This window comes from Melopsittacus undulatus, chromosome 8 (genome assembly GCF_012275295.1).
Source record: "Melopsittacus undulatus isolate bMelUnd1 chromosome 8, bMelUnd1.mat.Z, whole genome shotgun sequence".
Taxonomy (NCBI): Eukaryota; Metazoa; Chordata; class Aves; order Psittaciformes; family Psittaculidae; genus Melopsittacus; species Melopsittacus undulatus.
The window spans coordinates 27260162-27276331 of NC_047534.1; the positions used below are offsets into that span (position 1 = coordinate 27260162).

General features: G+C 39.0%; 1 protein-coding gene across 2 annotated transcripts; it reads right to left on the reverse strand.

Annotated features, from left to right (window-relative positions):
- Positions 1 to 9456: 9456 nt before the first annotated feature.
- Positions 9457 to 15254, reverse strand: LTO1 (LTO1 maturation factor of ABCE1). Of its 2 annotated transcripts, none has more exons than XM_031050313.2 (5): positions 15126 to 15254; positions 13646 to 13751; positions 12535 to 12605; positions 11466 to 11583; positions 9457 to 10622 (listed from the first exon to the last, which is right to left on the reverse strand). In XM_031050313.2, exons 1-5 carry the CDS (start codon positions 15182 to 15184, stop codon positions 10500 to 10502), a joined length of 477 nt encoding a protein of 158 aa, XP_030906173.1. In that variant the 5' UTR covers positions 15185 to 15254; the 3' UTR covers positions 9457 to 10499. The 2 variants fall into 2 exon arrangements, with proteins under 2 accessions (XP_030906173.1, XP_005150614.1); XM_005150557.4 differs by having other exon boundaries at positions 9457 to 11109.
- Positions 15255 to 16170: the final 916 nt, after the last annotated feature.

The window sequence follows — 16170 nt, forward strand, 5'->3', positions numbered from 1 at the left end:
TGCTTCTGTCTTTTTTATTTTTATTATTTTACTTTTACACTGCTTTCATTAATGCTGAAAGGCAGTAACCACCTGATGCAGTGAGTAAGCCACATGACATTTTCTGGTTTTGACTCTATGCTTTAATAGTTGCAATGCTGAAAACCTTTTGTTGTTGTTTTAGGAAACCACAGGGGGTTTTGGCAACGGGTAGGTGACTACTTGTCACAGTGATGTGTGTTTTAAAAGCAGCAAAGTAGTTTTTTGCTGAAGACTTTATTTTAAACATAAAGTAAAATACCATTTGGTGGTTCTTGTCACTAAAAGGTAAAATAGAGTAGGTACAGGATAATACAAATACTTATCTGTATTTATTTATCAGCATAAGATTTTGTGTCTTAGATCCCTTTATACAAGATTGCAGCAGTGAGGTTAACCTGCCTTTTCCATCCTTTCTCATTCACAGCTTTTGTATCTTGATATTTTATCACTAAGATAACAAGGAATAATCCTGAAAATGTAAAACCCTACTAAAATACATAAGAAATGAACCTAGAAGGGCAGAAATTACGTATAAAATCATAGAATCAACCAGGTTGGAAAGACCTTTAAGATCAAGTCCAACCATTCCCCCAGCACTGCCAAGTCCATCACTAAACCATGTCACTGAGGGCCTCGTCTACACAATGAAAAATAACCCGTCTCTATTCACATTCCAAAATACCACTGAAAACTGGAGATGAACATTATCAATTATTACCAAAGCAGGACACATCAGAAACAGCTTATTCTTAGCAGAGATGGTCAGGCTTCTAACCTATGCATTTGACTTTTACCCCGCATTTCTACCTTAAAAACCACCAAAAAAAAAAAATCTATGTAAAGCATCAAATGTGTGTCCTAAGAAAAATTAGTAATCTAGTATATGCCTCCTGAGTTTCCCACTGACTAAACTTCACATTTTTTGCAGTAAGTACAGAAAAGAAAAAAATGAAACTCCTGATCTAACACCTAATGTTAATCACAGCCCAGCGCAAAATAAGTCTCAGTGCAGTTACCAGCAGAGGAGAAGCCACCTGCATCAGAACAATCCCAGCTGAGCTTGTATTAGATTGACAGTTCCCAGCCATTTCAGACACAAACCTGAACTATGCGGCCTATTGTGAAATCACAGATTGGGTAAGTAAAGTAATATCAGTAAGTAGTGGGAGCTGCTTTTTTCCATTCTGAAGGGGTAAGGTGCCTCAATATGTGCAAGTTATACTGGTAGGCCACTGAGGAAGATCTGTATAGCACTGAAAGATGATCTGAACTGGATTAGAAGTAATTTTAAATGCATATCACAGCAAAGCTTGAACTGGACCTGTCAAAACCAGCTAATTTTTTTTTCCCCTACAGAACCTTTATCAGTTTTCTGCAAAATTTCAGCCTATTTCAAAGAAGCTAAAAAAGTCTCACTTTTGTATCACTGATGGCTAACTCTTCTGATTTTAAATGCTTGAAAATTGAGGGTTTTGTCCATTTAGGATAAAAACATTTTGCTGATAAAAACCAATATGATTCAGTGAGATATTTAAACCTGTATTTTGCTGAACATATTAAATGGGTCTTGCTTTATCCATTTTATAAACTCCATTAAAGCAACTGAAGTGTTCTGTGAGTTCAGAAGGTTTAAGCCCACATAGTCAGCTCTGTTATTTACATTTTCTGTGTCACAAACATCATCTCTAAATGCAATTACTAAATTTGAATGTTGGGTGAACTATGCCAGTTTCACTCACATTGCAAAGGGCAGGAAGACAAGAATGCAGCAAAAAAACCAACTTGCTATAGGCTGTAAAAATATATGCATGTTCAGCTAGGCTATACTGTAGCTTATTAAAGGGAAAACTACTGTCTTTTCTTACATCAGATTGAGATGTGTGCATAGAAAAACCTCAGTAAGTCCTCCTCAAAACCTTCTCAATTCCATTGCTGAATTCCAACAAGCTTGGACCTTTTTGAACACTTCAATTCACATACTCTTTATTAAAAGAATAAACAAGATCTGTTAAATGTAAAAACTTGGAATCCGTTTACATTCAAGTGTATCTGGCATTTTAAGTGATAGAAAACTCTAGAAGATGGAGGAGAAAGTGAAGCTTTGAGTTATTATTTCAAAGAAGTCATAGGAATGACCCAGGCATGTGGGTTAGATACTCTGATAAAGATTCCTGGCTATGTCATTGAAAAGCTGCAATGGGACAAAAGCAGTAAAACTGCAAATGATGACATTTTAATTAATTCCTGCCACCATCATTTTATGGGAAATGTATCTCTTTAGACAAACATGGTATTTTTATGATCCCACAAATGTAACTGATAATAGGAATTGTATTGGCATGGCAAACATGGATTTCTATATGGCTTTTGATTGAGTTCCACCCAATATTCCAATCAATGATAAAAAAGGGACAGCAAATTAGTCAACCAGACTGCACTCATAATGTGAGACTTGCTAGACTTTTCATTTTGTTCTTTAAGGTCAAGAAGCACCAATTTAGGAGAAAGGCACAAGTTAACTTTTTGTTTCGTTAATGTGATAGCCATTTAAGAGGGAAAATGGAAACGGGTTCTTGATGATCCTATCAGCATCTGCAGAACCCTACTTAGATCTGTCATACTTTTATGCCTGCATGAAGACCATGTATTAAAATGTCTCATATTTCAGAGAAGTTACTGAGGATTCACAGCCATCATTTTCTTGAGGGCTCTTACGTAAAGAGCAGGAATTACTAACAGAAATATGCTTACAGCAAAGGAGGAATAAGGAACATGGGCAGCATATCTTCACTCTGCAAGGGCCCTGTTGATGCAGGAGCACCACTCACAGTGTATGGCAAACTGATCTGCTCCTGGGGTACATACCACCACTTCTACTAAACTCCTGAAGATGTTTTTAATGTGGTCTTCAAAGCATCCATTCCTTCACAGAACAGCCCCAAGCTTTTAGGGAGCAGTCACTACCAAGCACACACAAAGGTTAAAGCAGCTTTTTACTTGTCTCGAATTGCCTCTCTGGACACAGGAAGCTGTGTTTAGTAGCTGCTAGATGTCTTCCCTCTAACACAGAATTAAAAAAAAAATCCATCTGTGTGGTTTTCATCTCTCAATTTAATTACAGCTTATGTTACTTTTCTTATTTATAATAATATCATTGAAGAGCTACAATTAGTGTTTCTTTCAGATTAAAATAAAAACCCCATGTAGTGATCCATCTCAAAAGCAGACTACCAGTCTGTCCTCTCCCATGCTAGTGGCCAGTCACAGTACAATCTTCCCTGCCAACATGTCTGTCAAGCGGTGAAGCTTATCTAAAAGCCAAAGGCTGCCTAGTCAAGTGAGACCTTGACTACATCTGCTCAACTCTGCCTAATGTGGCATGAACTGGGAAACAAAGAAGCAAAATAAGAAACTCATTAGGGCAACTGTTGCTTAATTCACACTTCATAACACATTTGGGGTGGGTGAACACAGGGCAATAGGAACCTCCTCCCCACCAGTAACACCAGTAACTGGCCTTGGATATGGAAACAGAGAGCACAGTCTGGGACTGCTTGTAAATATATGAAGTAGTAATTGGTTAAAAGGGTGCTACCCTCAGTGCTGGAGAGAGCTCTGGGTACAGATCTCTAATCATAGAATCACAGAATCAACTGGGTCGGAAAAGACCTTTAAGATCATCAACTCCAACTGTTCCCCCAACACTGTCAAGGCCACCACTAAACCAATGTCACTAATCAAAGCAACAACACACGCACAGGACAGGACCTGACATGCCAACTAGTTGGAGGAAGAGTCCTCATCCCAGTTCCTGGGATGAAGGTCTAGGGCTTTGACTTGCTAATTTAGTGTGTGGATTACAGAATGTAAATTGGTATCCACTGACCATTTCCAACCTGCTAAGTTAATCAATTTTAGATTATATGTTGCCAAGTGGTGTGGTTTTGTTGCTCCATTCATCCCACCCGAGCACGCTCTGACACTTGTCTTAATCCACCATCAAGCTATATTCCCTTAAAAGCCTGGTCTCCTATGACAGCTGACATGCAAACCACCATAAGGATGTTATCTGTAACAAACACCAGTCTTCAAGGAGCTGGGTTGAGATGGGGAAGTTATTTAACAAGGATAGCTAAACTACCCCTAGAGCATTACGACAATGCACTTGAGCCAGCACTGAACAAGTGACCCAATGTCCCACGTCACTACTCTGATGACAAACTGTCTGAAATGGACAACTGCGCTTTTTGATTATTTATTTCTCCTTTTATTAGATTTTATCACTATAGTTTGTTTGAATACAGGGTATTATTTTTGTAAGAGGTTTTTTGCTCTTGGAACACCTGTAGGCCATAGTTCTTTACATCTGGCTGCTTTAAATATGAAAACAAGATCTTCAGCAAATGTATACTGTTACGTATAGCCATGTTCTTTTTATATGCACAGGAATAACATCATCCCAAGATTCCCAGAAGGCATCAGCAATTATTTACTCAAAAGTAAACATTATTTCTTGCAAACATAACACATTTATTTCATAGTTTTGACTCAGTGGCTGTTTCTGTCATTCACTATGACCACTTCGTTCCTTTGAGACAATAAATCTACCAGCTATTTATTAATTCAGGTTTCCCTTTTTATGGAGGCCCTTGGACTGCAAAGGGTTGGGAAGGTTTCTTTCCTATGGACAATACCATTCCAATATAAGTGAAAGCCTTCACCTTTCTTCACTTGTGCATGATAGTACTCAACAGAGGTGCAGAGTCAAACAAATATATGCAAAGCCTCGTGTTTGTGGCAACACAAAGGTGCTCTCATCCTCAAAACAACCTTGTAATCTACCTAAACACAGCCCTCCTTGTAAACCTGCTTAAAGTGCCTTCAGAGATCTCCTTCCACTTCTCCTATGTTTCTGCTGAAGGAGAATTTCAGGCAAATCACAAGCCAAAGCTCCTTGAACAGTCTTCTCCACATTTTTCCCTAACACAATTTGTTTCTCAGGACTTGAGAAATTAAGATGCTACTGGATTTTTGTGAACTTGTCCTCATTTCACTGTATAAAAGAACTTAAAAGAGCAAGACATACAACATCATGAACAAGATCCTCATCTCAACATGGTGGTTCTAACAAGGTACCTATGGTGAAGCAGGTTTATGAACTCCTAAATTATGCTCAAATCATTCTCCATCTTAGTCAGGTGTTCTGGATATGACACATAAAATGGTGCCCAAAGCCATGCAATTTTAGGTTTACAGTGCACTTGACTAACTGCACCATGACCAAGGTTTCCTCAAGAAGCAAATACACTAGAGATGTAACCTCCAGCTCCTTTCAAAGTGACATTTCATTCTATCAGTTTTTAGTTTCAAATAATAATTTGGGGTTTTACTTGGATTTCAGAAACCGTCAAGTGCTTATTAACAATAACCTCTGTATGCGTGAAAGGCAAAAGGGGTCTCAAAACTTCAGTGTCTGCACATACATTGAAGAAAAAAAAAAAGCAGCCAGTTTAGAGAACAATGTAGGCATGTGTTTTTAAACTACTGTTCATGAAGTCTGGTCAGGACTGTGTGACACAGTATACAGTGTTTTGTCATCCAAGGAATGTCTTTGATCAAGAGTTTATGCAAGAAGGAAAAAAAAGCCATGAAACCCTAATCCGTTCCCACAGTCCAGTAAACATGAGCTGGACAAACAGCGGACAATAGAAGTAAAGCTTGCTGCTGGAACAATAGCTCCAACTAAAAAAATTAAAGGATTGCTGACTCATAGTTCCTACTATCAAGAAAGATACCATGCAATGTTGTTCAGAATCCCAAAGATGCTAAATCTTAAGAATTGTTATTACTATTATGTTGAGATAAAGCAGCAAAATATGCTGCTAAACAATATAAAAAAAAAGAAAGTGACAAATACTGATGTTGATTCCATCTAGTGCACAGCTGGGATGAGAGACCGAATAATCAATGTTTCTGCCTAAGCATTTTGCTAAAATAAACACTAATTTTATTATACGCAAACTTCAATTAAATCCATTCAGTCAGTGTGCCATTATTTCAGATGCACCCATCCAAATTCGGCATAACTACATCAATCCTTCTAACTTTTTTAAGACAAAGGTATATCCTGTTTCTTATTCAGAAATCTGTAGGCAATTTTGCCATGCCAAAACCAGGTACACAGAGTACTGTATTACTGGCCAATTACATGCAGTTACGGAATATAATAACTAAAAAGAACAATTAATAATACTAGAACAATTAAAAAATTGTATAGCAAGTCACTTGAGAATCAACTGGCACTTACTATAGCTGATTTTATTTTACCTTTGAAGGGGGACTTATTAGTTTGTCTTAACAAGACTTCCAAAGTCTCTAATGTTGGCTATGTTTTGGATAATCTTAGTGACTATGATTCCTTCCACACAGTATTACATCATTGATAGAACTATCTGTGTTTTCAGAAGTTGCAAAGTACTTGAATCTTAGGACGAAAAAAGCTGCAAGTATGTAATGATTACACTTGGGGAATAAACACTCCTGTGATTAATGCAGGAACATGCACATTGTGATGCCAAAGATTCAAGCTCTCTACAAATGACCTGGGTATTTAACAGCATTGTACATTGGCTATATCTGTACGTTGGCTAATACTATCCCTGTTACCATAGGGATATTCTTTCTGCTGCGTTAAGGTAGGTTTAATTTTAGCACAGATATTACCCCACTGCATAGTGTAGTCTAGACAATCCCAAAGAATCCAAGAGCTCCAAGATCTCTTCTTGTCTCTGCTACAGAAACCATTACTTTTCAAGTCTGAGTGCATGGATTTATATATTTAGAAAACTGCTTTCAAAATGGAGCACAAAGCTTTGTTACTATTAACAGCAACAGGGAGTGAGCTGCTTCTAGAACTCCGAACACTGGGACACACTGAAACACTTCAGTACCAGATTGCTCTGCCTGGCCTTTATATGCTATATTAGACACCAAAATACGCAACTGGAAAATTGCTGAACTCATTTCACATCTCCCAGACCTCCATTTTTTCTAGTGATACACACATTTGTGTGGTAATGTGTGCTGTCATAACTTTAGCCATTAAAAAAAAAAACAACCACAAAAACCGACTCTAGCAGACTAAAATGAGAATCGTGGTTACTTGCCAAAATATGAAAGCTGAATTTTTTCAGGCTGTAATTAGATAGAACCCATTACCATAAGCTGCAAAGGGCAGTATTCAAAAGGCACTAACATTCATGCTGAGTAGTACCAAGAATATAAAGACTCATAACAGGAGAAATATTGAAACTTCTGTTTCAAACCGAAGCCTTTCTCTGTAAGATGAGGACGAGATACAACATCACACACACATTGCTCTGCCTGCCTGATCCAGCTTTGTTATAACCTTCTCTGAAGTGTCCTGCACAAAATACCATCAGAAATCAACATTCTAATCTAGAAGGACTTCAGATAATTCTAATATTCCAGCAGATTTCAAACTATATCCATCAGATCATTAGGCACACCAACACCAGCACTTTGTCAATAAATACGTAGTGCTTCCCACTGCTGTGATTGCAGAAACTGTTTAAGAAAGCAATTACTCAGAGAAGTCTTATCTTTATCTTGCCACCACCTTTAGCTCCAGAAAATGACATTCTTTAATATCATCAGCATTCCCTTTCCGCATGCAACACTGCTGAGTAACTACAAGACATTATAAAAAAACTCAAACACAAATGTTCAAACAAGCCACCCGCTTTCATTTGAGAGTGAAACTAGAAAAGAATCCAAGATTACTAAATCAGATCTTGAAACAGAAGGCTGTATCTAATAAAATACACAGCTTTGTCAGACTTCTGACAGATGGATCTCCTGCTCTTCCAATATAAGAAGTTGTATTTACAGTCAAAGCACAAATAAGCATTCATAGACACATCATAGGGCTCCAACTCTCTCTTCCATCTCCTGAAAAAGCCAAAACCTACATAAATTTTAGAAGAAATCTACTGAAAAATTTAACCTCTTAATTTTATCTCAACAGAATCTATTTAAAAATAAAAATAAAAAAGTGCTTTCTAGAACTTCTAAGTACACGGATCAAAACATGTACTATACTCGTCAAAAATAACTCTGCTTACCCAGAGTATTTAAACCAACCTATATTTTTCTTTCTCTAAATGGCATTTATCCATAATGCTAGCAATATGAGTTGGCACAGGTTCTATGTGCCTACTAGAACACACGTTATTTCATACCTCAACAGCAATTCTTTGGGGCTGCAATGACTTAAGTACCCCGGCAGTAATCAGTTTTGTACCCATCTTTTAATACAATTCTGTATTTCCCACTTTCAGATGAGAAAATTATGACCATGAAGAAACAAAACAAGCTAGAACACAGCCAAGGCAAGAAATGTTCAATGTTTCAAACATTCCTGCCTACTACTGAGCAGTATCTAGAGGTGGTAAACACAGTGACAGGTATTTAAGTCTTAGCAACTTTTAGAACATTTTAACTGTTTTTAACAGGTCAAGTACTTCTGCACAATTCCAAACCTGTTTGATGATTCAGCACAAAGCAACAATCCCCTATGTCCTAGTATTATAATCTACAAGACTGCACTGTTTCCCTTTTCCACGCAGTCTTTAAATCAATACTTAAGCTGCACAGCTGAGCACTCAAACCAGGAAAAGTCTGAATGACTGTGGTCCACAGAAGCTTTATTCAGCTTCTCTGTGCACAGATCTTCTGATAGGGTCTTTAATTACTTAAAGTAATTAAAGTAATTACTTAAAATAATTAAAGATTCCAGCAGAGTCCCCAGCACTCAAGACATGATGGATAAGAAGGCTGTGGAACTACCAAAGCCATTTGTAAGAATTTGTTTCATTTGTTACAGATTTTAGGAAGATGTTGACATAACAGGACAGAAATGATATCACAAGCTTCTATCTCACAAAACTGAATGGTGGGTTTTGAAATTCTGATGGATTATTTTTATTTCCCCATTAGCATTCTAGTTGGCTTAAGCACATCCCTTTCACAGGTGTTTGCTAACTCTACTGTTCATCATTTTCTAGGTGAGCGGTCTGAGAAACACAGGCAAAAAATACCAACATGCAAAAAAGCTCAGTACTCAGCCACTCTTGATATTGGCAAGAAGCACATTCTGAAGTATTTAACTACTCAAAATGCAACATTAGTTGGAATGAGACACAGTAGACACTTGACATTGGTTAAGGCAAATCAACAGTCTTGACATGACCTGGGCTTTAGCTCCTTAGTTGTAAATAAGGTATAAAAATACCCTTTCAGCATGCTATGAAGACTCCACTGCTACAGCTTGGACACCACAGAAAAACGCACAATTGGTTGCAGAAGTGTTTGAAAAATTGGCACCAAAGAAAGTACACAACTACATAACCAACATAAATTTTAACCATACCTCCTTTAATAAACACCTTCAGGCCCATACAAGACATGAAACACAAGATACTCATTCATAATACAGACTTGTGGAAGAAGAGACTCCATCAGTATAGATACACATACGGAGCCAAATTAAAGACCTCAGAGGCAACCCTAAACCTGGTTCATCCCAGTTTGAAATCCTGGTTGCTACAATCTTTATAGTTAAATATGGGTATCTAAATACATATTTAGATAATAATTTATTCTAATAATTTGCTATAAATAAAATTAAATGAGAGATTCCATCAAACCCATTTTCAAAGGAACTGTCATTGATTGCTTGGTTATTAAGAAAAGTCACTAAGGAAATGGCTTACATACTCAGGCAACAGACAAAAAAGAACAGATTGTTTTGACGTAAGTTGACACAAATGCACACAACTCCCTTCTTACATTCAGCAGAATTATCACTGGAGTCCAAAATCAAAAACTTTTAGCAGAATGCATGTGCTTTACGTCCCAGATGTGACAGTGACCATCTAAAAATTCAAGTTATTTTCTTGTATAATAAAAAAGCTGTATGAGTAAACCAGAGCTGAAGTCCAGATGGCACATAGCAGAGCTGGTCAAGGATATAGCTATACTGAAACATTTCCTTCACCTGAGATACTTTACCCTGCATACAGTTTCTGACAGCCATGGGACTCAAATCTGTCTTTACAAACCTACACTATGCTGCGAAGACTTAGCCAGCATAAGTTACAACTGATGAAAGGTCTTCTAGAACTCATCATATCTTGCAAATGGTATGCAAAGGCATCCAGCAACCTAAAGTATCATTCAAGCAAAATAATTGACTCTGCTTCCCTTTAACACAGTTGAATAAATTTAGCTGACAGCATCTTTTTTTTTTTTTTTAAGACTAACAAGTACATATTCAAGACTGGAAAATAAAAAGCTTTCCCTTGATAAAAGGTACTAATATATACAGAAAATCAGTATCAGCTCTTCTATAGCCATGTTTCTCTCACTGATCATTTATATTGCTTACTGTTTGGGTTTTAGGGGGTTTGGTAGGGTTTTTTCATGCTCTGAGCTGCAGCTACTTTATGAGCAGGTATCTTAATTTTTCTCCTTCCCATTCTGACTTCCCTTGTTGTTCTATCCTTTACTCCCAATGATTCCTACAACAAAGTTTACAGACAACTGATTATATCTTACTTCACCTACAGTATCTACACATTGTGTAAACTGCATGATCTGCATACACAGATTTTTAACTAACATACACTCTTTAAACAAGGAAACATTGCAAATGTGTACATTTTCCTTTTGAGGAATTAAATCTTTCAGTGCAAGGCTAGTTAAATATTTCTATTTAACAATGTTTCAGTGCTCTCAGGTAAAACTTGGAGATAATAAATGTTAAGTGACATATAAGTACTCTGGCAAGTTTAATGATTTTCCCTTTTCCCTTTAATACCTAGCACTCCTGCGCTACTGTGATTTCATTTAAAGTAAGAGTAGATAAACACTTCTCCAGTTAATTGTTCCTTTAATGTTTCTTCTTTGGTCATCCACATTTACTTTCATCTGTTATATTCAAAATGTTAGGGAAGAGCTTTCAGTACTGATTCTAAAATCAGACTGAACATTTAGCATTGTACAAACCTAAAAAAGAATACATAAAAGTGTTTCAGAGAGTCTTTTTTCCAAGAAGAATGTTCAACAAAATTCCCAGTTTCTCCATTTCTCTTCTTCTGGTCCCACTTGTAATTCATTGTCAAATAATATTTACAACTTTTCCCTTTAAAACATATTTTTTTTAATTTTGCATTTGCTATCAGTTTGAGAATTTTCAGCTACCAAGTATCTTCACTTAATTCACTTCAAGTGTTTTACTATGACTGCAAAAGGAGAACAAGAATTGTTCTGTGCTAATACTGTGGTTTTGAGCAGGCTTAGAGACTAAAAATTTCCAGAAATTAATACCACTGTTCTAAAAATAACAACTTAATCCTACAAACCTGTTTAAATTTTCCTCTGATTTTTCCCAGATCTTCTTGCAGCTTATCATAAGTAGGGTCTTCATATGGGAATTTTTGAATCATCCTTATTAAGGAATTCAGAGCCCTTATCTTTTTGCTATAAAAGATGAAAACAGAAAATACAATGAGCCTACTGCATAAAATCTTCCAATCTATCAATATGAAAATTATACCAATACTTTTATATAATTCAGTGTGTAGGACCCAGCCCTCCATCCTTCTTCAGCTTCCCCCATTTAGCTCACTGAGAGTGTGTATTTGATAGATATTTAAGCCATAAAATTCAGCTGTAGCACAACTAACAAAATCAAATTTTCCCTTTTACCTTAACTGCTAAAAGTTGAGAAATATTCAAGAATCTTCAGAAATATTGATTAGGTAACAGAGCAAACTAAGGAAAACAATAAAAAAGCTCACTAGAACACATCAAAACAGCTGACATACGGTTGCAATTCTGTCAGATAAACTAATCAACACTGGATAGGAAAAATATACAAAGAAAAGAATGAAAGTAATACAAAAATGTAGGTTGAAAGCGACAGCTGAAGCTATCTTGTCCACCTTCTACAGAAGCTGGCCCAACTTCAAAGCTAGATAAGGCTGCTCAGGGCTATCTCCAAGCAGATTCTGAAAAGCTACAAAGATGGGGCTTCTAGAGTCTCTGGACAACTTGTCCCAGTGCTCAGTTGCTTGCACTGGAAAGGGCCTTCTCCTTATGCCCCATGGGAGCTTGTTTCAAATGGTGAAAGCTGCCTATTGTCCTTTTACTGTACAATTCTGCAAGGAACATGCCTCCACCTCACCTAGAATTTCCCCTTCTGTGGTACCACTAGGTATCTCTCGTCTTCTTTTCTGCAGGCTGACGAAACCAAGGTCCCTTATCCTCTTTTCAATATCACATGCTCCAGCATATTATACCACCCTAGGGCCCTCTGCCCACCTTTCTTCTAGTTTTTCAAGATTTGTTTTGTACTGAGGAAAAAGCAAAGCTGGACACCATAATCTGAAACAGTATTAAAGAACAGTAATTCTTTTTTTTTAACCTTACCTGTTCCTTTCATCTGCGCATTTCTGGAGCAGACACTGCCATGTCAGTGCAAACCCAAGGTAGTAGCCAATCTGAATGTCAGGAGGGAAAATATACATATGCAGTATAAACAGTGTATACATATATAATATATATAGTCAAACAGAAATAAAGCACTACATTGTATCCCTTTCTTCAGGAAACAAATCACTGGATACACTGGATTCCTGTTTCTATGCTAGGAAGGTCAATAAATTAGGGTGGAATAAATGAAGGCTACTTGTATTACAGACACTGAAAACTTTTTGTAAGGATCTGTTCAGTGACAAAGGATAATAAATTATAAACTTGGTAGTGTTCAATAATCCCTGGCAGTGTTCAGGGCCAGGCTGGATAGGGCTTGGAGCAACCTGGTCTAGTGAAAGGTGCCTCTGCCTATAGCAGGGGGTTGGAACTGGGTGAGCTTGAGGATCCCTTCCAAACCAAACCAGTCTGTGATTCTGTGAAACCTGGACATACAAGACAAGTTAAGGTCGTTCACCAGCACTCTCCAGTCCTTTCATTTCTAGGAAGGCTTACCAATTCAGTGTGTGTGCCAACACACAGGACTAACTCCCATGTTCTAAACAATATCAGTGCCTCAACCAGTCAACTCTCTTACTATTAGAAATAACAAAAAGTGTAACAGAGCCACCAGAACTGTCCCTTGATTGCTCTCCATCCAACATGTCATGTTTTTTCCTAATGCTGAGCCACAGGAGACAGTACAGGAGCACCTGCAGCTATAGTTTTGTGTTACAGAAATAATTGTACAGTCCATCCTAAGTTTCTTCTGAGCAAGCTTGTTTGAATTTGTTTCTTCTTTATCCTCCCTCTCAAAACAAAATATAATAAAAATCCCATCTAGAAAATAAGCTCAAAAAACAAACTCACCTATTTAACTGTTCAGATCAAAACACCACCTTCAGACTAGCTTTATGATGTCTCTTGGACACATACGAAGCATGTGACATAGCAGGTGTCAGGCTACCAAAACATGGCATTTTGTCTAACAGTTTCTGCAGTACAGTAATTTTCTAATGACAAAAACATTGTGATTCTCATTGGAACTCTGAAGTATTTTCCCATTTACCTCAGACCCTATCTTAGCACCATGGAGTGATCCGTATCTCCTTCCCTCAACAACTCCAACGTGACTGCCTTCAGCATACCCCTCCTGATACCCTTCACCATGAAACCTGTGAAGAAAGAAGGACAACTTTTTTATCAGCCACTTTCATATCAAATTCAACCTGCACACAAGCAACTCCCAGGAATAAAACCATGCAAAAAAAAAAAAAAACCTCCAACAAACAAACAAACAAAACCAAAAGAAAAAAAAACAAAACCACCTCCAAAATGCAACTACCCATATTCAGATAGATAGTATTGGTTAAATTAAGATTCAATTACACATTCTGTGGTCTTTCCAAACATGTTTATAACAATTTGCCGAGAACAATTAATTCCACAATGCAGATCAACACTTTCACCAAAATAACACTGCAAACTAAAAGATCTCAACTCTGGTTCAAGTTTCCACATGGTGGAAGAGCCCAGATTCTGCAGGTTGGTCAGTCACCAACAGCAAAGAGGAGAATTTTGGCCTAGGAATGCAGGTAGTGGGGATATGATGGCACTGAAATGCCACACACCTGTGGGGAACTCAGCTTCTACCCCTTGGCACTGAACGGGCTCCACATGCAAATGCAGAACCAGGGGGCTGGTTGGACTTGATGATCATTAAGGTCTTTTCCAACAGTTGATTCTGTGATTTTAATTTCCCCCACTCTTCTCCTTCCTCACCCCCTCCCTGGACTCATTATGAAATCACAGAATCAACCAGGATGGAAGGCAACTTTAAGATCACCAAGTCCAACTGTTCCCCAGCACTGCCAAGAGCACCACTAAACCATGGCACTGATTGCCTCATCTAAACAGTTTGTGAATTGTGGGTTCGTGGGATGGTGACTCCACCATTGCCCTGGCCAGCTTGTTCTAATGCCTTAACACCCTCTCAGGAAAGAAACTGTTCCTAATAGCCAGTCTAAATCTCTCCTAGCACAGATTGAGGCCGTTTCCTCTTGTCTTAACACTTGTTCTTGGGAGATGAGAGCAGCCACGTCCTGGCTCCAGCCTCCTCTCACCTAACTGTAGAGAGCAATAAAGGCTTCCCTAAGCCTTCTCCAGACTAAATCCCCCAGTTCCCTCAGCCGTTCCTCATCACACTTGAAGGGCTCCAGGCCCTTCACCACCTCCGTTGCCCTCCTCTGGGCCCGCTCCAGCACCTCAATGCCTCTCTTGCAGTGAGGAGCCCAGAACCGAACACAGGATTCGAGATGCAGCCTCACCAGTACCGAGCTAAAGCCCTTACCTCAATCCTTTTACTGCCCTGCACCCCTTATTTTTCTTCCCTCAACTCCTGCCGCCGGCTGCAGACGTTCAGGACTAGGCCCAGGCCTAACCTCGGGGGTCTCCTCCCTTCCTCCCGCTCCGCCGACCGTTACCCACAGCAGCTCCGCCAGATCCCCAACGTCCCTAGGCCCCAGCCAGGGCAACCCGACCCACCGCACCTCTCCTCGGCCATCACAATCTCCTCAAACATGTCGTGGCCCACCATCACAGCCGCCATTACACCACCACCCACCGCAGCCTCTGGGCATGCCGGGAAACGACGGCGAGCCGCAAGCGAGACCGCTGCTCCAGTGCGCAGGCGTATGCGCATACCCCCCCTCCCCCCCCCCCTCGGCTCGGTGAAGACAGGGGGCGTGGTCTGAACATGCCCTGACCACGCCTCCTTGAGTCTGGTCCCGCTTCAGTAAACGGCGGCGCGGCAGCAGGGGGCGCCCGAGCGCCACCGCAGAGTCAGGGGCGGGGTGTGGCTGGTACTGGAGGGGTTACGCTTCCATCTACCGCTCCGGCTCCGGCACAAGCCGGTATGGCGTTGCTCTGAGTGGTTCTGAGCTTGAAGTCGTGTATTTTCGATGTATATATCCCAAAATGCATATCTTTTTGATGTAAATACCTAAATCAAGCTTCAGCATGCTTTCCAGATGGCTTTGTTACACGTATTTGGTGTTCTGGATCCACACTGGTAACAGGAAGAGTTCATGCTCATTTAGAAGCATATATTTTCATGTTAACTCACTGTTGTATTGCATCCTTCAGTGAAAATGTGGCTATAGGCACACCGAAGCCAATCTCAGTGAGGGTACAGCAGGTCTGTTACTTTCCAAACCAAGCACAGGAGAGAAGAGGGTTTGAAAACACAACTTTAAAATCCAGAGGAGGGTCTAAAGAGAAAAACTATATTAGAGTGAAAGTAAAGTCGTGCTACTAAAGATTTAGCTAACTAGATACAACAATCACAGAATCCCAGACTGGTTTGGGTTGAAGTTCATCCAGTTCCAACCCGCTTATCAATCCCGGTCCATTAAAAATGCTCCACCACAGCAGGCTGTCCTGATTTATCTTGCGTGACTGTAGTGAGCTGGCCAATGTGTTTTCTGCATAATTTAAAGTGTAGATATCACTATCTCTCACATAAAAACACTGAAAGTTTGTTAGGTGTGAATACCAACCTGCTTTACAACCACACAATCACAAAGATATACTGTT

Bases quoted from the DNA above. Each gene is read 5' to 3' on its own strand.
- LTO1 (XM_031050313.2), bottom strand. From the start codon at position 15,184: ATGGCGGCTGTGATGGTGGGCCACGACATGTTTGAGGAGATTGTGATG. The intron at 13,752-15,125 runs GTGCGGTGGGTC...CTTTCTTCACAG, and splicing joins ATTGTGATGGCCGAGGAGAG to GTTTCATGGTGAAGGGTATC. The intron at 12,606-13,645 runs GTAAATGGGAAA...CCTGACATTCAG, and splicing joins GTGCTAAGATAGGGTCTGAG to ATTGGCTACTACCTTGGGTT.